This window comes from Ambystoma mexicanum, chromosome 6q (genome assembly GCF_040938575.1).
Source record: "Ambystoma mexicanum isolate Mex_15411 chromosome 6q, UKY_AmexF1_1, whole genome shotgun sequence".
In the NCBI taxonomy this organism is placed as follows: Eukaryota; Metazoa; Chordata; class Amphibia; order Caudata; family Ambystomatidae; genus Ambystoma; species Ambystoma mexicanum.
In genome coordinates, this window is record NC_090937.1 from 1,414,714,136 (window position 1) to 1,414,736,632 (window position 22,497).

Sequence of the window (22,497 nt, forward strand, 5' to 3'; positions counted from 1 at the left end):
CTCCAATGAATATCTGAAGAAAATAGCTGCAGAGGTCTTCCTTAGCCAGAATCTGAGCTGGAAAGAAGCCCACAGCGATAGGGATATGCACCAAACAGCCAGTAGTTATCCAATCAGGGACAACTGCTGGTTTATTTGTCCCACACCCAGATTTGGCACCAGGGAGGTGGATTAGAACTAGACAGTTCCAGCCCCTCCCTGAGTGACCCCAACCTTTTAAAGCCCTTACTTGATTGGGGTGGGGTGGGGCGTGGAGGTTCAGGGTACAGGATGAAGCCCAAACTACAATATGGCAAAAAAACAATTGAAAGTCTTACGGCATGGCCTTTGGGGCACTAGCCACGTTTAGTAGCCATATGCAGTAAACGCGAATGTGCACACCAAAAATAATGTAAAAATGACTGCTGCTACCAATTTGTCTTTAGGCTGGCCTTTAGGAAAGTAACCAAAAATCCTAGGTTTAAAAAGCTAAAAGGTAATACAAAAGTATCCCCATTGCACTGGAAGATGCTGCGTTCAAGGTTAAAAAGTAAAAGGGGAAATAGTTTTTCAATATTGATAGTCTGATCAGTTTCCCCATAACAATGACCAAAAGGCCAGGGAAGTGAAGCTGAAGGCTTTACCTCCCTCCAAAAAGTCAAGACAGCATAAAAGCAGAGCAAAAAGAAAGGGGTTTCATAGAAAACTAAGGAGGGAAAGTTAACACAAAAAAATAAATATTTCCTTCCAGCTACCATTCTAATCACATTACAATGTTTTTTTCAAACTAAAAAAATAAATACATATTTGCAGTTCTAATTTTTTTTTAAGAGATTCGTTTCATGACTGATACAGTTATAAGGACTCATTTGTGTGAGAATATCCTTTCCACCCACTTTGAAACTGCAATAGTGTATATGCCTGCCTAACTGCAAACACTAAAGTGGTGTGTGATCCATGCTGGGTTACAAAAATGTGTTGGTGTATGTGTACATTTTATTTTGTTTATATTTTAGTGTTATATTACTGTCATGCAGGCGTCAGCTTGATTATTATATTTTTAATAGTGGTGTGGACTCTAATACCAGTCAATCACTCGTCATTTGTACCTGAAACTAGCCACCTGATCTTTTAGGATTCAGCATGACTGCCCATCCTGGTTACCAAGTGCGATATTGGTTTGACCTTCAGTGTTCAACCCTTTGCTGGTCCACTAGTTTAGCTTCACAGAAGGGGACACTGTTAGACTGGATTTCTACACTCTGGCGTGGTGGACTGATGTGTAGGGGGCCAACCAAGTTAGTAAACAGGTAAAACTCTGAGATGTAGCCACTCCAATCAATGTTGCATGGAGAGTGGTCAACGCTATGTTTCAGGAAGGTTGGGCCTGGTAAAGGGTTCACATTGAGTCCACACAGCAAGTAATCAATGAATACACTTAGTTATAAAAATACAATATTTATTTATAGGCAGGCAAACAAAAAATTACCATCGACAAGTAATACTATCAAACACTAAGAATAAAATGCATATATACAGGCCCAGTTGCCAGTGCAATAAAATCACAATTCCCCCCCACCCCACAATACTGAAAGGGAACACAGTGGTTATTTGCAATGGCAGTCCAAAACAATACAACCCTAACTTTAGAAAGTCCAACCCTAAGTTGACTGGGGCCTTGTGCCCTAAAAGTTCCCAAACTTTCCAGACGTTTTGGGAGCGGAGAAAAAAATTAGGAGGGTCTTGTGGATGAGAATCTCGTTCCAAAAGTCAGAATATGATGTATTCTAGTGAATAAGATTGTTCCCAGCTTCTGGAGGGCTTTCAGCAACAAGTTTTGCACAGCCAAACAATTGTACTTTTCAAAAGTATTTAAAACTTTTCCAGGGGGATTTGGGGGTGGGGGAATAGGAGTGCAGGCAAGTTTTGCTGTAACTCACCCTCCGTACTCTGGATTCTTCTCAGACTTGGGAGGTCAATCATCAGTTTTCCCACAATTGATTCTGGTCCAAGGAGCAGCACCCTTCTAGGCACTTGTCCAGATGCAGGAATGCCGGTTTCAACGAAAGTCACCAATGCATGCCGATAGGAGGGAGCAAAGCTGTCGCCTTCAAAATCTGTCTATCTTGGGTCCACCACTCCAAGGGTCGAAGCTCCACCGAAGGACTTCTAAAGATCACCAGCCAGACAGGGCTCCACCGGGACTGCAGCAAATTTTGGTCGCCAAGCCTTCTTAGAACTGATCCACAGGTCTTCCGACTTCTTCCTCGCTGGGAGGGATGAATGGCTCCATGCAGATTTCTGGGGAATGGCTGCAGGACTCTTCCTATCCAGAAACTTAGGGGAGACAGAAACTCATCCACCAAATGGAAGATCTGCCCCTCACACTCACCCCAGCAGTGTTTCAATCAGGACCACTGATGGTGAATCTCATGCATACTCTCTAGACGCACAGAAACCAGTTTGTGGATTGGGACCAGACAGTCCCAACCCACTCCCTGGGAACACACACATGGCCATGCACTAGATGGCAAAAAGCATGGCTTTCCCAGGTAGTGCATGACCATAAAAGGAATTTCCTGAGCTGGCAAGGCAGCAAGAAGGTAACAGGACAAGATGACCAAGGAACAAGGAACAAACAAAAAACCTTGAGGCACAACCATGTTGGGGAACGAACCATTGATAGTAGCCAAACGCGGTAAACACAGTAAGGCTAACAGTACAGTAAAAATCATCAAAAATTAACTGCTGCCATCAGTTTGTCCTTGGGCACATCTTAAGTATCCAAACAATCCATTGGATAGGCTCCTACAATGGAAACCCCATTACACTGCATTTAAAGATGCATGGGGTAATGATAACGTCAAACCAACAATAAACATGTAAAGAAAAAGGGTAACAGTTTCCCAGTACAGACAGTATGAACGACTGGTCAGTTGCCCCTTAACAATGAGCAAATGTGCAGTGGAGTGAAGCTGAAGGCTTCACTTCACTGGAAAAAGTCAGGACAGAGTACAAAAACAAAAAGCAACATGTTTGGGAGTCCATAGAACTGGAAGGAAAGTTGCTATAAAAAATAAAATTAAAAAAAAGTCCTAATACACCCATGTTGGTTCTGAAAAATCTTGTAATAGTGTATTTTCAAAAGAATTCTGACAACTTGCTGCCAATACTACATGCAAGGAAACTGATCAACTACATTTCCAGCGCTGGGATGGTGTAACAGCATCCATTACAGCTTAAAATCTTCGAGCACTGTTAGAACAATGTGTTATTTGACAATCACCTAATGGAACCATGAGACATTTCTAATGAAAGCATGAAGCTTGCACCACTGCCCAAAAGGAAATGCTGAACACAAGGCTAATTTCTCTAAGACTACTTGGAATTCACTAAACATCAAAACTGTGCAACTAGATGTGAATGAATTTCAACCTGCTGGTGAAAGACTCCGTCTTCACATCAAACTTCAGGTCACAACATCTTTGAACTTAATTTTGTGAACAGGATACAGCTATTAAAGCCTCAGGCTTACTATATACCTAGGCAATATCCAACAATTGTGCACCGCTACTGTTACCTCTTTGTTGCACAGCTGTTTTTTCAAAGTTCTTTAACTCCGAAATTAAGAATTTGATTTATTGTTTGCTTGTTAGGCGCTTGTACTGTAAGAATATACTGTTTCAAAGTGCCCACAGGGCGGGAGGGAGAGTGGGAAATACATTACAACACAATATTAAGAGCAAAGGGGAAGAGGGAGAGGGACGAGCCTACAAAGCCTTGTGAGTATTCAGAACGTGCAAGTGCAGAGAGGACGAAGGAAGATGGGGGAAGTGCTAGGAAGTCGGAGCTCATGGGTGAGCCATGGACTAAATGCTAGGAATGTTGAGTGCTACACGACCTGGGGCCGCGGAAAGTGCAAGTATCCATAGTGGAGGGTGTGCAGATGTAAAGTGCTGTACATAGACAGGAGCTGGGAAGAATTGGTGTGGGAGGTCAAGGCTCTAAAATGCATAAGGGCCAAGGACTCCGATTCAGCAACTGTGGGATTAGCAGAGGAGAGAAGGAGGAAATTAGGAAAATCTTAATGAGTGTCTCGAATTTGAGAATATCCTGCTCAGGGTGCAGGGGGAGGCTATTCCAAAGGAGGGAGTCTGCAGAGGAAAGTGAGCAACCCCCTGCACTCTGTTTAGCAAAATGCTTTACACACAAAAAGAGTTGGTGCCAGAGGAGCGAAGTAGTCTAGAGGGAGAGTATTCAGTGAGGTAAAGTTGAAGATAGTGTGGTCTCCGGGCCCAGACAGCCTTGTGGATGATGCAGAGGGATTTGAATTAGATCCGTGCAGCAACCGGGAACCGGTGAAGACTTTTTAGTGCAGGAGAGATGCAGCCCCTGGGCTTAAGGCCAAGGATAAGTCTCGTTGCTCTATTCTGGAGAAGCTGAAGGGGTCAAAGAGTGGAAGAAGGAAGATTCAGGAGGAGGCTGTTACAATAGTCAAATCTAGAGAGAACCAGGGCTCGAGTCACATTGAGCCTCTGAGGGGAAAGTGAGAAAAGTTAGAATTCCTTTCAGAAGGAAGAGCTGATAGTTGGACTTCTTGGCAATGTCCCGAGTGTGAGGGACGAAGGAGAGAGGGGAGTCAAAGATGACTCCAAGGTTTCTGTTTTCAATTGAAGGCACAGGTGGAGAGCCCAAGGAGGAAGGCTAGAGTGAGGGGGAAGAAGGGAGCAGGGGTCCCTATGGGAAGGATCTCACTTTTACCGGTATCGAGGCAGATCATTGGAGGCGCACCAGGACTGGATGACAGACAGGCAATCAGGGATGATGAAAGATGCAAGAGGGTCAGCAGAGAGTCTGAAGAGCTGTGTGTCATCTGCGTAACACTGGAAGTTGGAGGAGGAGGAGATGAGGCGTGTAAAGCGAGCAAGGTAGATGTTAAAGAGCCATGGGTAGAGTATAGAGCCCAGGGGGACACCACATGTGGAGATGGAAGTAGGAGCGAAGGGGCCCAAGATGACTTGGGAAGAGCGGTTAGGGAGGAAAGAGCACAGCGAATCCAGTGGGTGTTCCTAGATACCAAGTGTATCGTGGAGCCTTTGTATGAGAATGGAATGGTTAACTGTGTCAAATGCAGAGGAGAGATCGAGAAGGATAAGGACAGCTGGGGAGTTGGAGTCCAGAGATGCAAGCAGTTCACAGGTTTTCAGAAGAGCAGTTTCCATGCCTCTGGATGCTCGGAATGCAGATTGATGGTTGTGAAGGCCACCAACAAGTTCATTGAGAGTTAAGTTGGAGCAAGTCCAGCTTCTAAAGTAACTTCCCCATGAAGGGTGTGATGGAGATATGGCGATAGCTGGCAGGGCAGGTAGGGTCAGAGGCAGGTTTTTTCAGGAGTGGGCACACAAGGGACTGCTTAAGGGGGAAGGGAATGATCCAGTGATAAAAGAGTGATTGCAGAAATCAGCAAGAGCAGGGGCAAGAAGTGACTATATATTATTTGTATACACGATAAGACACACAATGTTTGGGTTAAATAATGTCCATTGCTATTATGGAAAACTACAGTTACAATTCCTACCTGCTCATCTACATAGTCATCAATTCTTTTCTGGCATTCGTGCCACTGCTCAGCAACTTCACCCATCTCCTGTTCCAACTGATGATACCTTTGTAACAAGGTAGTATACATATCTTCACTATAGCAGTCATGTGAGGTTGTTCCAAGCCTGTAATCAAGTTAGGAATTTGAAAGGGTATGAAAAACAATTCTGCATTCAAATTTAGCCCAGTCCAACAGGACACAATGTTTCCAAACAAATTAAAACGTCTTTCTAGCATGGTAAGAGACATTAGAGAAGACACCTTGCATCACATGAGTTAAGAGCCAATGCTGGTACTGTTACTGAAAGGACAACTGCTCAACCACAGACCAGAATACAATAAAAAATGAAATGTATCTGAAGGCGAAATGGACATTTAAAAAACCAAAAACAAAAAGAAAAAGGAACGTTCCATTGCTTTTCTATAGCACCAGTATCTCAAACTGCAAGTGGTTAAAACAGAACACCTTGCAGAGGAAGGTACGTGACAAAGCAAAGCATAGCCTCACCCTTGGCTCTAGTTTGATATCAAGTGTAATGTTGAGATTATCAAGGTAGGTGACTGAGCAGTAAGGCCTAGACTTTGGAAGACGTGGGGGTGGTGTATTGGTTCAATGGGACACAAATCACTCCAATGATTCAGGTTAGACCGTAAAGTATAAAAAATACAATATTTATTAGGCCTGACACTTTGCAATGAAAATAGGCAAGTAATGCCACCAAATCCACACTATGAACATATATACGCTCAGCATGGGGTGCTAGTCCTGCTAAAGAACACCAACACTTTACTTGGGTCGCTTACCTGAACTATACCCAACTGTCAGAGTAAACTGCATGCAGTCAAGTAAGTGAAACAGGTAACATGGAAATAGTTTGAATTCAAAGTAAGTATTCAGAGAAACGGTGAAATACTTGCACTACATTATAAAATTAAGGCCCTTAGCACTTCCAAGGTTGTTCCCTGCTAAAGAGAATGAGGCCTACCATTAAAATGGATTTCTAAATTATGGCCAACTTTTGGGAGTTTAGCCAAACCAATCAAGGTAGCATGGAGAGAGGTCAAGGCTAAATCTCAGGAAAGGATACATCAAGGATTACACTTACAGTTATAAAAGTAGCACATGTATTATAGGCCCGAAATTACTACTGGCATGTAATAGTGTTAGGCAAAGTTTGTATGCAGTACCCTATGGGACCACTACACACAACTCGGACTACAGGTATAGGAAACCCAACCTTTGGTATAGGCTTACCTACACAGTTTTGGTAGCGTGTTGAGCAGCCAGGCTTATCTCAAGAGAGGTCAATGTGAGCTGTAGTGGATTTACAGTTACAGGTATTCAACTAAACACTTACACGCAAGGTTTCTTGCATAAACAATTATTAATCAGTCAGTTAGAATAAGCCTTCTTCAGAAGGGAGCAATATAATAGTAACAGACAAATACACTTCAATACTGTACACTCTTACTTTCTAAATCAGTAAAGACCCTTTTGGGATGGCCCACAGAAACAACCTACACTCACAGGTGACTTCAATAACTAGGGTGCTGGGGATATTAATATCTTACTGTTGGCATTTGGAATACTTTTATAAGTTTGTAAAAGGCAAAAGGTTATTAGAACAACAAGAGACCACAAATATTATTAAACAGGCAAATACTTTTGGATCCTCCAAGAAGAGTCATACAATTCAATAGGCTAAGCCAAAGTCAATAGGCAAACGTCTTGTATAGGATGAAGCACTTCTGGTAAGTAAATGGAAAAGGCTTTTCACAAGTTCTTAGGAGTCTTTGATGAAAAGAAGAATCAAATGTAGGGCCACGAGCTGATTAGGCTTGTGAGTTTTAGAAGTTGCAAGCACTCTACAGTAATAGGTAAGTTCTCTCAGACTTTTTACAGTACCTTAGAAATGAAGAAAGATGCAGCTGATGACCTCTGTTCCTGTGCAGGTCTGCAGATCTCGCTGTTCCTGGGGCCTCAGTCGTGGGGACAAGAGGGAGGATGTCGGGGGACTCCTGCAATGCAGTGGGACCGTCAAGACTCGCAACCAGCAAACTTCACATTCAGTGGCTGTTCAGTGTTTCAGCTCCTCGCATCTACCGCAAATAGCAACACTGCGGTTCCTGGCTGTCAAGATGGACTTTACATGATTCTGGGGTCCCGCACTCAGTTGAGGGGGTTCAGGCTCGGTTAGTCCTGCTTCTTGGGAGTCCGGAGGATCTTCCAAAAGCTCTAGGCCAGCTTAAAAGCAACACACAATCTGGTCCTCCTCTCCCTGGCTATATGGTTTCCAGCAGCAACTCTGGAAATTCAACCAGCTCCGAGATTGATGTCCAGGTGGCTTACTTTGGGGTTGATTGGTCCCACCAACTCAAGGGGACAGTCGTCCCTGCAGGGGCTGCTCTGTCGGTGCGAACTTGGCATTTTGGCACTGCAGCAGGGCTTCACGGGGTAAACCAATGGTCCAGGAGTTGCAGCAGGCGTCCTCTTCAAGTTCTTCTTTGGTTCCTTTGTCCTGTGGTCGTCTCTGCCTTACAAGCCAAAAGCCTTGCCTTTTATTAGTTCTCTCCTATTCATTCCAGCTTAGCTGTCAGTCACCCAGGAGGGTGGCTGTCCTTGTCGGACAGTCAGCCGGCCAATCACAGAGTGCATTTGGGTCTCCTAGGAGACTAAGCACAGGGAGTTCCGGGCACCTCCCTCACTTCCTGCCTAACCCAGATACTCTGGAGCCAGAGGCGGGTTTCACTCGTGAATCCCACAAAAGGCGAAATGAACAAAGACCAAACCTGGTTTGGCGCGCATAGCAAATCTCAAGAAGTACCTTTCCACAAAGAAATGGTGAAAAAAGAAGGCCGGGGGCCATTTTGACACAGATGGCTCCCGTGGGTGCTTTACTGTAGCTGCGAACGCAGCCAGCGATAAAGGCACACCATGGTAGTTCAAATGCAACCGCTGCCACCAGCAATTCAGCGCGAAAAGGGTAACATAAAAAATGTAGCATGAGAAACTAGACAAAGGGGATACTAGGTAACCCCTCCAGCACTATTGTAAGATAGGGTGTGCTGGGTCTAGAAAGTTACAATGGTAAGTAAAGTCAATTTCACTTTACTGCTCTTGGAAACAGTTTACCCAAGAGAAGGTATTTAAAACATTTTGGAAATCTGAAAGACTTCACTGTGCCACTGCACTGAAGGTGCTGTGTGACAATGTAAAAGATGATGCCTATGGAGTTTGTCAGACTCCACAACCAAAAGAAACAGTGTATAACATCACATTAAAATCTACGAGAGAGTGGGGAAAAAAAAAGGGTCACTCTCCAGGTTAAAAAATCAAGTCATCAAAATCCAGCAAACTTGCTGGCAGTCCCTAAAATGGAGGGAATTAGCACATTTATGAGAATGCTCCCTAACAAATATCACAATACTATATAAAATATATACAGTCACTGAAGTTGGTGCAGAACAATCCAATAAACCGCCTTCCCCCACCCAATATCTGAAAGAGAAGGAGAATGGTTTGCGATAGCAACAAATGTCCACAGGATTTACAATTCTAACATTAAAAGTCCAACCCCTAGTTGTGCGGATCATACCATTACTACGCCGATTTTACTGCACCAGCCGAAAATGTTTTATTTTCGACCCCCTTTCCACTGTATATATATGTGGGGGATGGGTGCAGTAAATAAGGGTGGGCTGACTAGGGGGCTCTTCCTCGCATATATATGCGGTGAAAAGGGGGTCAGGGTGGGGGGGGTTAAGGGGTTCAGAAAAAGTCATTTACGGATGGTGCACTAATCACATAGATCCCCAGTTGTGTGGGGCCTTGGGGCCAAAGTTATTCACTGTTTTGTAAGTCGGGAAAAATTAGGAGAGTGTTCGAGGTGGTTGTGCGAGTAAGTTATGGCAAACTAATGTAAAAGTTTCAAAAGTTAGGAGATGTTGAAAGGGGACATAGGGTACAAGTAAGAACAATGGTAACTCACCCCCCTGTATTCCGGTTTCTCTTGGGACTTAGCAGGTTGTCAGAATGCGGCTTTCACATGCCAGACAGGGCTCTTTCAGGACAGCAGCGAAAGTCTTCAGCAATGCAGGATACTTGGCACCTTGCAGGATTTATCCAGGAAATGAGGCATGGCTGTGGGACTACTCTTCTTATCCAAATTCAGGCGAGTGCTCAGACTCAGCCATCCAATGGAAAGATCTGCCCCACTCATACACACCAGCAGTGGTGCAATCAGGTACCATTGTGGGTCTCTTGCAAGTATGCACACCAGACATTCAAGCACCAGTATGTGGATTGGGACCAGAGAGTCTCCACCTATTTCTCTGGCGCCCTGCACTAGCCAACGAAAACCCAGACGTTTCCCCGGCAGTGCATAACCATAAAGGATTTTTCTGACCTTGCCAGGTCAGGAAGAAGGCTGAAAGGCAAGAAGGCAAAGGAACAAACGAAAAACCTTGTGGCATGGCCAGATTTGGACATTGGCCACCGCTAGTAGCCAAATGTGGTAAACGTGGTAGGGCTAATCAAAAGTACAGGAAGAAGTTGTCCTTTAGCACATCGAAGGTAACCAGAAAATCCCTTTAAGTGTAGTCTAGGGTCATACAAAAGAAACCCCAATGCACTGCATTGCAAGATGCATTGTGCACTGATAAAAGTACCAAGATGCAACAAAGTCCAAAGACTAACGGAAACAGTTTCCCAATACTGACAGCCTGAAGGACTAGCCAGTTCCCCATAAAATGTAAGCAAAAGCTAGGTGAAGTGAAGCTGAAGGCTTAATTTCACTGCAAGAAGTCAGGTCAGGATGAAAAACAAAAACACATTTGGGGGGAAAGTTGATAAAAAGAAATCTTTTGTAACACCTACTACCCTAAGTCACATGCTCCCAATAACCTTTGTAGGGAGCGAGTAGAACTAGCAAAACAGGTATTGGCAGAGTCAACCAATGTGCAAGTGTTCCAGGAATGCAAGAACAAAAGTAAAGCTCTTTAGGGATACTCTCCCGATCCCACCACTCTAGGGGAAGCATATGGGGAGGCCTTACCAAAACTCCATAGATCACAACCATGCAAGGCAGAGGTAGGGTTAGGACTTAGTGTCTGTTTTGGCCCCCTTACTCAGAACAACCCCTACAGGTTCTCAATTCACTAAGCCCATTGTCTTCTGCAGAAAGGTCTGTTGCAGGAGGGTCCAAGGGTCACAGATGCAGTGTTCACGTGTGTCATCTAGGGTTGGTTTCAGCTAGTTGGTGGTTACATGATCTGGCAAGACTGTTCCTGGAACGGGGCAGCTGGACGAACGAGGAAGGCAAAATGAAGACCAACATGATTATGACATCAGGCTACCCCCAGGACACAAAGGCAGTTGCAGCAAAGATTACCATGCTCAGGCAGTGGAAGGTGACCCTCGTGGTGGAGAGGAGAAACTGTTCCTGCTGGGCCCCATCTTCCTCCTGGAGAGCAGCAAACGCAGGAGAATGGTTCTCGGCTCAAAAGCAGAGAATGTGTTGACTCGCAAGTCTGATCTCGGGATGGCGACTGCTACAGCAAAGCAGGCCAGGAGTGAGCTGGTCAGTCCACAGGGTGCTCCTGAGACACTTCCAAAGCGTTCCAAGGGCAGGCTCCTTAAGAAGAGTTTATGACTGGTTGTTCCTACGGGTCCAGTGGTTGAAGCACAGACTAAGGTCTTCACAAGATCAGCAGAGAGTATGGTTTTGCTGGGACTTTGCTAGAGGCAATGCTGGTTTTCTGCAATGGATGTCCACTGGTATTCAGTGGAGTGCACCTCTTCAAAGAGGTCTTGGCTCCAACAACGATCTGAAGAACGGCTGAAAGAGTCCTAAATTCGAGCTGGGGTTGCTGGCCTAGAAGATACCAATGGCAAGATCTGCACCATTCAATCTGGCAAAGATTGTTCAATCATGGACAGCCTCTTGCCTTTAAATCTGCCCAACAAGAGACACTTTGGCCACGGGGTGGACTGGGAGAAGACTGTCCCAGTTCGACCACCCCAATCCAGCCAAGAACATACATCTGCATTGCACGGGAAAGTTGAGGCAAAAACCCTGTGGCACAGCCATTTTGAGTATATGGTACTGAAAATGGCATTTTGTAGTAAAATGCAAACATGTCTGCGAGAAAAGCTAAATATCTCAGTAAAATATCCACTGCCACCAGCCAGTCTTGGGAACATCGGGAAAGTAAATGTTAGGAAAGGGATTCTTTTTTCTGCTTTTCATCCATAGACCTCAATAGGACACCACCTGTTGCTATTGTTTTAAATCCTTTTCTGACTTTGGAGGCAAATGACGCCTTTTTGCTCCACTTAACTTGCTAAGCGCATCTGTTTTGTGGGCCCTACCTTCCCTATGGCTAGCAGTGCAGGAAACCTTTGGTCTCCATGGAAAAATGATGTGTTTTTACCTGCACACATCACCTTCTGTCAAGTGCGAGAGAGACTGTCACTATAAGTGTTTGTTAACTTTGTGCTTACTTGCATGATGGGTCCAGGATGGGATGGTGGCATAAGTTTATGGTCTTGTGCATTTTTGCATTTTACTGCTGAATGCCAATTATAGAACCATACACTGCCATGAGATTTGGCCATCTTGGAGTTTTACCTTCCTGCCCTGTAGTGACTATTTTCAATATATGGTAGGCCCCTTCCTGTCTGCCTGGACCCAGCGCGTGCGTGCGTGCGTGCGTGCGTGCGCGTTTGCTCGCTCTGCTGGGCAGATGCAGTGGCCATAGCCCAACAATGACTGGACACCCTTGCTATTGATGGGTTCGAGGCAACTACAGCACGGATTCTGGATAAGAGGGGTGGGGGGACTCTTGCAGGCATACTTCAGATGATCTTTGGAGCCAAGACCCCTATGGAGGTGAGTAGCCTAAAGACCTTGGCCTAGCCATTGGAAGCTTGCCAGCAGCACCTTCTTCACTTGCCCGGCAAAGCCCAGTCTCTGCAGATTGCTTCATTAGTGCTTGGACTGGTGAGAATAACCAGACTGGACCTCTGCTCGAAGATCCAACCACTAAATCTGAGAATCCTACTGTGCCCTACCCAGACGTCCTCCTGGGCGCATTCACTACACGGGTCACCATTCAGAGTTAAACCATGGGGCTTTGCAGATCCCAAGCTTATAAAACAAAATATATTTCAGTTAAAGTTGCATCTCTCCATCACGAAGAGGGGCCATGCAGGACCAGTGTTGAGATGAATTTCTAAAATCTGGCTTGGAGAGATTTTAGGAAGCCATACTATGTATATGTGAGTTTAGCCAAACCCAATCAAGGCAAGCATGGAGAGTGGTGTCAGGGGTCCAAGATTAGTCCACAGTGAAATACACAATGAATCTACTTCGACAGGCAAGTACAAAAATACTCCATTGTAGGCAGGTAATAATATCACACAACACTCTAAATATAAACATACAGTCACAGTTGATTAATACAATGCATACAATTCACCAATACACATGCAAGGAAAGGTAGTCAGGCAATTGAATCCACAGGAATACAAGTCCTAACTTTATGAGTCCAACCCTTAGTTGAATGGGGCCTTGTGTCCAAAAGTTCACAAAGTACCTTTAGAAGACGGGATAACTTTAGAAAGTGTTCCTGTGGGTGTGAAGAATGTTCCAGAAGTCTTTCAAAGCGATTTACAGTTGGGTAAAACGCTGTTCCTAGTTTCTAACAACTTTTTCAACAAAGGTTTAAAAAGCAGGGCAAGGGAATATAAATCAAAGTTCTTCACAAACGTTATAATGGAGGAGATAGGGGCACCAGTAAGTATTGCAACTACTCACAGCCCATACTCTGATTTTTCTTTTTTTATTGTGCATTTAGTCACACAAAAGGACTTTACAGATTTCTTCATTTTTTATTACAAAAAAAAAAAAAACAGACGAACATAACATGCGATAAAGAGCAAGACAATTTAAAAAGGACAAAGAAAGAATAAAAACGATGTAAGCACTTCCTAAAATACATCAATTTTCAAATTTATAACGGTTTTATAAAATTCAGTTCATTCAAGATTTTTAATAGTGCAAAATACAGTTGAATCTCCTTGCTTGCTGAGAGTCTATGCTAGAAATCTTGGGTACAAGTCTAAGCTGTATAATGAACAAAACTTTAGAAGTATTTGACCCCAAGGGTTAAAGTACATGAACATGAAATCAATAAATGCTGCATGTCTTGTAAAAATCCTTCTCCACAAAGGGTGCATTCACCAGCAGAGTGCGCCAATTTCTGCCAAATTCGATTGGTCTTGTTGGTTTTTATCAAGTTTAAACAAAAACGTAATAACTCATTACGCCACAGACGATTCGGAAATCTTCCAATATAAAAAGGTAAAACGCAAGAACTCGATTTTTCACACAGACTAAAGCTTTTGGTATTTTTCAAATTGATAATCTGTGCTCTTGTTTTGATCCAATCAGAGCGATACAATGCACGTTTATTAACCTTATCAAAGTTGTCTATTAAGATTTGAAAGATACATTTTCATTGCTCGAGAACCTTTTCAGCATCATCATGTATATTAGTAAGCTAGTGATTCTTTCGCATACGTATATACTCATTAACATCTGTTTATAAAGATTGATCAGTAGGGATCAAAATTGCACACTAAAGAGCCAGAGCTTTCCAATAGAATTGTGATTGAAGGGAATGCAGTCCTAATTCATATTGAGATGGAAAGACTGTGGCAGAGAAGAAAAAGTTACTTCTTACCTTGTAACGTTCTTTCGATGGGATGTTCCTCCGACGTATTCCTTATCTTAGATATCTCTTTCCAGCTTTGCTGGCCTCGGAAATTTTTTCTCTCTAGAGGGCGCTGCGCGTCCACGTCCCTCGACAGCCGCCGTATCGACGTCAACGTCATCCTGCCTATAAAGGCCCCGCGCAGCGTCCGTTGCTCAGTTCCGTTTTGTAGCCCACAATAATTCTTTCTGGACTAGACTAATCACCCTGAAGGAGCGTAAGCTGCAACAACAAGGGAAGTAGTACTGCGGGGATGGATGGGAGGGTCGATAAGGAATACGTCGGAGGAACATCCCATCGAAAGAACGTTACAAGGTAAGAAGTAACTTGTTCTTCGAAGGGATTGTGTCCTCCGACGTATTCCTTATCTTATATAGGCTCCCATAGCAGTATTCTGTTATTGGAGGTGGGAGTACTGACTTCATGCTTCCTCTTATTGATGAATAGAGTGCAATACTGCCCTTCCAAACCTAGTTTCCTGACTGGAGGAGGAATCCAAGTTGTAAAACCGTGTAAAGGTATGGACGGACGACCATGTGGCAGCCGCACATATGTCTCGAACCGGCACACCTCTTTTGAGGGCCGATGAAGCTGCGATACCTCTGGTCGAATGAGCCCTAAGATTTTGAGGGGGCTCTTTTCCTGCCAGTTTATAACATTCCAAAATGGCTAAAATAATCCATCTGGAAATGGTCTGCTTAGTTATCAGTAGCCCCAGCTTGTGACCTGCGTAGCCTACAAACAGCTGGTCTGCTTGGCTTATCCTAGCCAGTCTACTAATGTAAAAACCTAAAGCCCTTCTTGGGTCCAGCCTGTGTAACCTCTCTTCCTCTTTCCCCGGATGGGGAGGAGGATAGAAAGATGGAAGGGCAATTTTCTGTGTGGTATGAAATTCAGAAACCACCTTTGGGAGGAAATTAGGCTTCACTTGCAGAACAACTTTGTCTTTGTGAAAGATTGTATGAGGGGGTTTACAAGAAAGAGCTTGTAAATTGCTCACCCTTCTAGCAGATGTAAGTGCTACTAATAAAACAGTCTTAAGGGTAAGAAACCTTAACGAACAAGAGTGGAGTGGTTCGAAAGGTGTGCCCATCAAGAAAGTTAGTACTAAATTTAAATCCCATAGGGGAACCTGGAATGGTCTTGGGGGATAAACGTTAGTTAACCCCTTTAGAAACTGTATTACCAAGGGTAACTTGAAATAGGATGGTTCTTCCGCAGTGCGCTTAAAGATGGATAGCGCTGCGAGATAGCCCTTGATGGTGCCAACTTGAAGGCCTGCATTCGCTAAATAAAGTAGGAAGGACAAAACCATTGGTGTACCACATGAAAAGGGATCGATATTCTTTTCCCTACACCAGCTGCAAAATCTGTTCCAACGGCAGCGGTATAAAGATGTTGTTGCTGGCCTTCTTGCCGAAAGCAACACCTCCATAACGTCATCAGGGAGGTCCCAATCCTTGTACCTCAGCCTTTCAGAAGCCAAGCGTGAAGGTTGAGGGTTTTGATGTCTGGATGGAGAACCTGACCTCCCTTCTGTGAGAGCAGATTCTCTCCGAGTGGAAGTCGAATTGGAGGGCAGATGGACAAGTCTAGAAGGTCCGGGTACCACGTTCTCCTGGCCCAATCCGGGGCAATTAGGACCATGGTTTTCCGGAATCTTCTCAACCTCCTGATCATTTGAGGAATGACAGGGACTGGTGGAAACGCGTACAGGAGTGGAAACTCCCAGTCCACTATGAACTCGTCTCCCAGAGCTCCTCTCGGGGGAAATTCCCTTGAGCAGAAAAGATCGCACTTCCTGTTGACACTGGTGGCTAACAGATCCACCTGAGGGGTTCCCCAAAGGGCGAAGATCTCTTGAAGGACTTCCTGAGCTAGTTCCCACTCGTGGGAGACTGTGCTCTGCCTGCTCAGAGCATCCGCTGTCAAGTTCTTCTCTCCGGCTAGGTGAACTGCCGATAGAGAGATTCCTTCTTGGATTGCCCAAAACCAGAGCTGCATCGCCTCTCTGCACAGTGGTAGTGATCCTACGCCTCCTCTTTTGTTGCATGGCCACTGTGTTGTCCGTCATTATCAGGACATTATTTCCTTGTACAGATGGCAGAAAAACCTTCAGCGCACGTCTGATGGCCCTCAGCTCTAACAGGTTGATGTGTAGTCTGGACTCCGATGGAGACCAACGACCGCTGATGGTCAAGTCGCTGGCATGGGCTTCCCACCCAGTGAGTGAGGCGTCTGTGACTACTGTTATCTCCGGCCATCGTTGCCAAAACAGTTCTCCTTTCAAGATGCTCTCCTGACAGGCCCACCACTGAAGGTCTCGAGCCACCCTATCGGGCACCTGAAGATCTGTCATTCTCCCTGAGAATTGTGACCACTGAGTTCTCAGTGCCCACTGGAGAGATCTCATTCTCAGGCGAGCCTCTGGCACTAGGAAAATGCAGGATGCCATGAGGCCTAGCAACCTCAAAAAGTCGAAGGCTGGGAGACGTTGGGCATTTTGAAACTTGGTGACCATCTGTAGAATATCTTGAGCCCTCACCTCTGGTGGTGAGGCTTTTCCCAGGGAAGTGTCCAGGATCGCTCCGATGAACTGGAGTCTCTGCGATGGTATAATTTGTGACTTCTTTAAATTGAGGGAGAAGCCCAGTCTGTGAAGGGAGTGGCAAACATAATCTAGCTGGATCTGAGCTTGTTCCGAAGATACAGCTCTGATCAACCAATCGTCCAGGTAGGGGTAGACGTGAATCCCTTCCCTCCTTAGACTTGCAGCTACTACCGACATTAACTTGGTGAAGACTCTCGGGGCGGAGGTCAGCCCAAATGGCAGAACTCGAAATTGATAATGAGCCAATTGGGAACCTCAGGTATTTCCTGTGTTTGAGATGGATTGGCACATGGAAATAAGCGTCCTGAAGGTCCAGAGATACCAACCAGTCCTGGAACTGAAGGGCCTGAAGGATCTGAGAGAGAGTTACCATCTTGAATTTGTCTTTCCTGAGGAATTTGTTCAATTCCCGCAAGTCCAAGATGGGTCTCAGTCCTCAGTCTTTCTTTGGTATGAGAAAGTAAGGGGAGTACCAGCCCTTGTTCCTCTCCGCTACAGGTACCAGTTCTATGGCACCTTTCTCTAGCAGGTCTAAAATTTCCTGCAAGAGGAGCGGATCTGGAGCTTTTTGAGAGCTGATCCCCAGTGGATGACTCGGAGGTATGCGTAGGAGAGGCAGGCAGTAACCTTGTGCAACTGTCTCCAATGCCCAAGCATCTGACGCGATAGCCTGCCATTCCGCCAGATGTTGAGTTAACCTGCCTCCTACAGGTGTCTTGTGAGGGAAGTCCTCAGAGTGGTTTAGGGGCGGCTGATGCAGATGACGATGGTAAAGAGGCACCTGCTGTTGCTGCGGCTTTTGAATATCTACCCCGTCCACCTCGGGTAGTTCTTTGTCCCCTTTGAGCCGGTCGTCCTCTACCTCTTCTGAATGCGGAGTAGAAGCGAAAAGACTTGCCTCTCGCAGAGGTTCCTGTGGGACGAAAAGGTGTCTGACGGATTGCAGCACCTAGGGATTTTGCTGCTGCCTTTGATGTTTGCAGTTTTTCTAAACTGTCATCCGCCTTTTTCCCAAACAAAGAAGAGCCATCAAATGGCATGTTCAAGAGTCTGGCTTGCACATCTGGGGCAAAACCATACTTTCTCAACCAAGCAAATCTCCTGGTTGTCGTACTTGCCGCCATTGCTCTGCTGATACTGTCAGCCGAATCAATGCCCGTCTGGAGGGCTTCGCACATAGCGTCTTTACCGTCCCTTATGATATTTAGGAACGCCTCCCTTTCTTCTCCCTCCAGGATGCAGTCAGCCGCTGTAGAAGCACACTCCCAAAGTGTATGGCTAAATCTAGCAAGGGTGCAAGTAGCATTAATAGATTTTAACGCCATGCTACATGGCGAAAAGACTCTCTTAGCCATAGCATCGTATTTCTTATCGTCCCTGTCCTGTGGGACGGTAGGGTAAGCAGTCTTGATGTCAGTAGAAGATGCTGCCTGTACCACCAGACTTTCTGGGGATGGGTGTTTGGACAAAAACTCAGGGTCTGCAGAAGATACCCTGTATTTAGCAGACAATTTTTTATTTACTGCCGGGACGACATCTGGGGTTTCCCAGTTAGTCATTATTTTTCTTTGCAGAGCTTTATGAAAAGGTACTACAGGATCCTCCTGTGGACCTTTATCAAGAATATCCGTGAGGTCATCCTGTTGGAAAGCCGGTGAAGGTGTTGACCACCCCATAAATTCTGTAATCCTGGCCATTAAGGCTCTATAAGGGGTTTCAGCATGCTCCCCCGGGTCTGGCCTCGCGAATTCCACCTCTGGGGAAGTGTCTAAACCACTTGCCCCATGTAAGGAATCATGGAGTTCCTTTAATCTGCGTTCCTCTGAGGATAACTCCTCTTGAACTGGGGTTGCAGATCCCTGCAACTCAAATGGCTCTTCCTGATCAGACAGTTCTCCCTCTTCCATAATTGAAGACATTGTTCTCAATTGGTCTGAGCTCACAAAGGGTGTGAAACCCATCTCCAAGGCAGAGGGTGCCAAACTTGTCGTAATCGGCCTCGAAAACGTCGATGTCGTCGACGTCGAAGGCTTCAAAAGTGGCGTCGAAAACAAAGGTGGAGGCCTCGAGGTCCTCGATAAAATTGGAATTCTGCTCGAGGATCTCGACGACATCGAAGATCTGGGAATAGCCACTGGGTGTGCCGCAACCGTGAACTTCCTTGGCGTCGACGCCGGTGTGGAGGATGGCGTCGAGTCGACAGACCCGTGTGTCGAAGGTCCCTTCGACAACGGTGTCAAAGACACCGACCTCGGCGTCGACGGAACCTTCGAAGAAGGATTCGAGGTCTTTGCTTTACTCGAGGGTTTGTGACGCGCTCGAGAACCTTCCTTTGCCGGGTGCTGCGACTCGCTGCGTTTTGGACCTTCGGGTCTTTCGACCAGAGCATCGCTCTCGGCAGTCTTCGAGGGGGTCGAGGCCGCTTTCTCGAAGACGCTCATCATATTTTTCCGGAATTCCTCCCATTCAGCCCGGGAACTATGTTTCGTGGGGCAAGGGATTCTCTTAGGTGAAACAGAGGAAGAGGAGGACGAAGAAGGGGATCTTCCGCGTCTCCTTTTCTAGTGCTTCGATCTCGACGAGTGATGGGACCCGCTTCGAGACCTGGAGCACGAATGGTGACGAGGAGACGAATGTCTCGACTTCGTCGAGGAAGAAGAAGCTTTAGAAGTCGGTTCAGACGAGGAAGCCATAGAGTATGGATCGAATATCTCGAGGAAAATGGAATAATATCTACGAAACTGAGCAACGATATTCCGAGGCACTGAGTAAGCGCGGAAAAACAGAACTGAGCAACGGACGCTGCACGCGGCCTTTATAGGCAGGATGATGTCGACGTCGATACGGCGGCTGTCTAGGGACATCGACGGACGTCGACGCGCAGCGCCCTCTAGAGAGAAAAAATTTCCGAGGCCAGCAAAGCTGGAAAGAGATATCTAAGATAAGGAATACGTCGGAGGACACAATCCCTTCGAAAGTTATTTTCCAGAATTGGCCCTCAAGAATGTCCCAATTTATGTTGCGGGCACAGGGAGTACATTCCATTCCATATAGAAGTGATTAATAATTTTACCTTTATAAAATTTCTTACGAGGCATCATGGAAAATCTACAATAAGACCAAACAAGTCTTTTTTTTAATTGGCACATAAATTGCTGCGTTTTACTCTCAAGATCTGATGTTAAATCTTGGAGGGAGTGTGTGGTTCTAAGATTCAAACCAAAGTTTGCTGCCAACTTTCCCCAAACAATTATATGTTGGATTTTGTCAGATTATTAAATTGTTTTTTTAGCATGTGACTCCATTGCTGAAATTGAATGTTTTGGCCCTGGCGGAGTGTTATCAATAAGGGCGATATCATCTGCATAAGCTAATAGATGTATTTTAGTGTTTCCAATTGAGGGGGACGCAAAGGTGTACTTTCCAGGAAGGGACCCACATCTGCCAAATATAAATTGAAGTAATGCTGCGAGTATACACCCTTGCCTGACACCATTTTAACAGTTTAACCTTACTTTAATTGATGTGTTATGCAAAGCAATAATTATTTACAACAACCCGTCGGGTATGAGCCATTCAGATTTTGCCATAACTTTGACCTATCCACTAAATCAAAAGTCTTTCATAGATCAATAAGGGCAATATATGTTGGCAGCGATTGCTTTGTCTCACTTTGGGCTTGCAAGGTGTTAAGAATCAGCCCATTTAAGATTACTGAAAGACCTTTGCAAAATCCTACTTGGAATTTGATGACTGGAGACCCCATTTTGTGAATCCTGTAAAACCAAGCAGGAAAAGATCTTGCTATCTCAGTCCATCAAAGAAATCAGGCGATAGTTTGCTGGATCTGGTTTGTCTCCCTTTTTTTAAAATCGGAATTAAATGGCCTGTTTTCCAAGAAAATTGAATTACTTTAGACCACACAATCTTCTCATACAATGTTGCAACTCTGATCTACCCAATAGACGTGGTAGGTCGAATTGGAGGTGTTGAGGATGGGAGCAGAGATGGGGGTAGGGGAGCAGCGGGGAGTCTGTAAGTAGGGTTCCCTGCCATTGGATCCAGTAGAAGATGCCCAGGAACTAAGTGCAACCCTTTCCAGTGAAGAAATGCAGTAGGATGGCCAGTTTGAACGACAGTCACCACACACAGGGACATTGAAACTTGGCAGGAAGGCGACTTGTAGGACTAGCTGATGGCACAGTAGCCCAAAATGGAGCTGGTCAGTCCACCAGGTGGTCCAGGAACATTTCTGAAGTATCCAGGCTGCAGGATCATGAGAAGGCATCAAAACTGGTTGGTCCCACCAGTCCAAAGGATTGAAGCACAAGCAAGATTCTTCTGGCATCAGGTAGTCCAGCAGGCCTTCACCAGGACAGCAGCAACAATGGTTGCCAGGCATCTTCAGGATTCGTCCTCGGGTCTTACGTTGCCTGCACAGCTACACAGGATACTTGGCTCCTCTTCTGATCTGCAAGACTCCTCTTATCTCAAATTCAGGCAAGTGATCAAACTCAACCTCCAGTAGCAAAGATCTTCATCACTCATGCACACTAGCAGTGGTACAATTAGGAACACTAGACACACTAACACCAGTATGCGGATTGGGACCAGAGAGTCCATGGCATGCACTTGCCCGTGAAACCCACTGCTTTTCCGGGCAAATGCATGGCCATAATAGGGAATTCCTGACCCGAGAAGGCAGGAATAAGGCCAAAGAACAAAATGGTTAAAGAGCAAGCGCAAAAACTTGTGGCACAGCCATATTTGGCCACTTGCCACTGTTGGATTATATGCATTTACCGCATTTGGCTACTAACTAAAATCTAGCAACATGTTAAAAATGCTACTACTGAAACCAGCTTGTCTTTAGGCCCAAGAGACCAACAGGGGCCGCTACAAGACCTTCGGAGGAGGACGGCGTTGTCGCAAGGACCCCAAGGCGGCCAGTCAACCTCCAAGCAAGAATGAACCAGCCGCTATTTCTGGCCCCCCGTTCACCCTGGTGGAAGGCCGGCTGGCGAACTTCGTCAGCGTTGGGATGATCATCTCCACCAACTGTTGGGTGCTGGACACACTCGCCCACGGACACTCTAGAGTTCCAACGGAAGTGTCCTCAATACCACCGGTAGCCCGGCAGAAAAACCACGTCCCTCAACTACTGTTGGAGGTTCGGGCCATGCTAGAGAAGGGGGCGATAGAGCTAGTTCCAAAGCAACTCCGGAGGCTCAGGAGTGCATTCAAGGTACTTCCTAGTGCGAAAGAAGACCGGGTGCTGGAGGCCCATCCTCAACCTACGGCGACTAAACAAGTACATAAAGTCTGAAAAGTTTCGGATGGTCACCCTTCAACACGTGCTCGGACAACTGAAAAAGGGAGACTTTGTCGTCGTTGGACCCGGAGGATGCATACTTCCACATCCCTATTCACTAGGGACACCTCAAGTTTCTGCGTTTCGTCGTTCAGGGTGGGTCAGATCCCCTGGCCCCCTTTTGGACCATCATGGCTGCGGTTTGTAAATCGGGACCCTC

At 45.6% G+C, this 22,497-nt stretch overlaps 1 protein-coding gene across 5 annotated transcripts in view; it reads right to left on the minus strand.

Moving 5' to 3' along the window:
* Positions 1-22,497, minus strand: part of FAM193A (family with sequence similarity 193 member A) — a 974,920-nt gene that overhangs the window by 761,133 nt on the left and 191,290 nt on the right. For all 5 annotated transcript variants that reach the window (XM_069632109.1, XM_069632106.1, XM_069632108.1 and 2 more), the window contains one exon: positions 5,558-5,705. In XM_069632109.1, the coding sequence (XP_069488210.1) occupies positions 5,558-5,705 (148 nt within the window). The remainder of the gene's footprint in view (positions 1-5,557; positions 5,706-22,497) is intronic.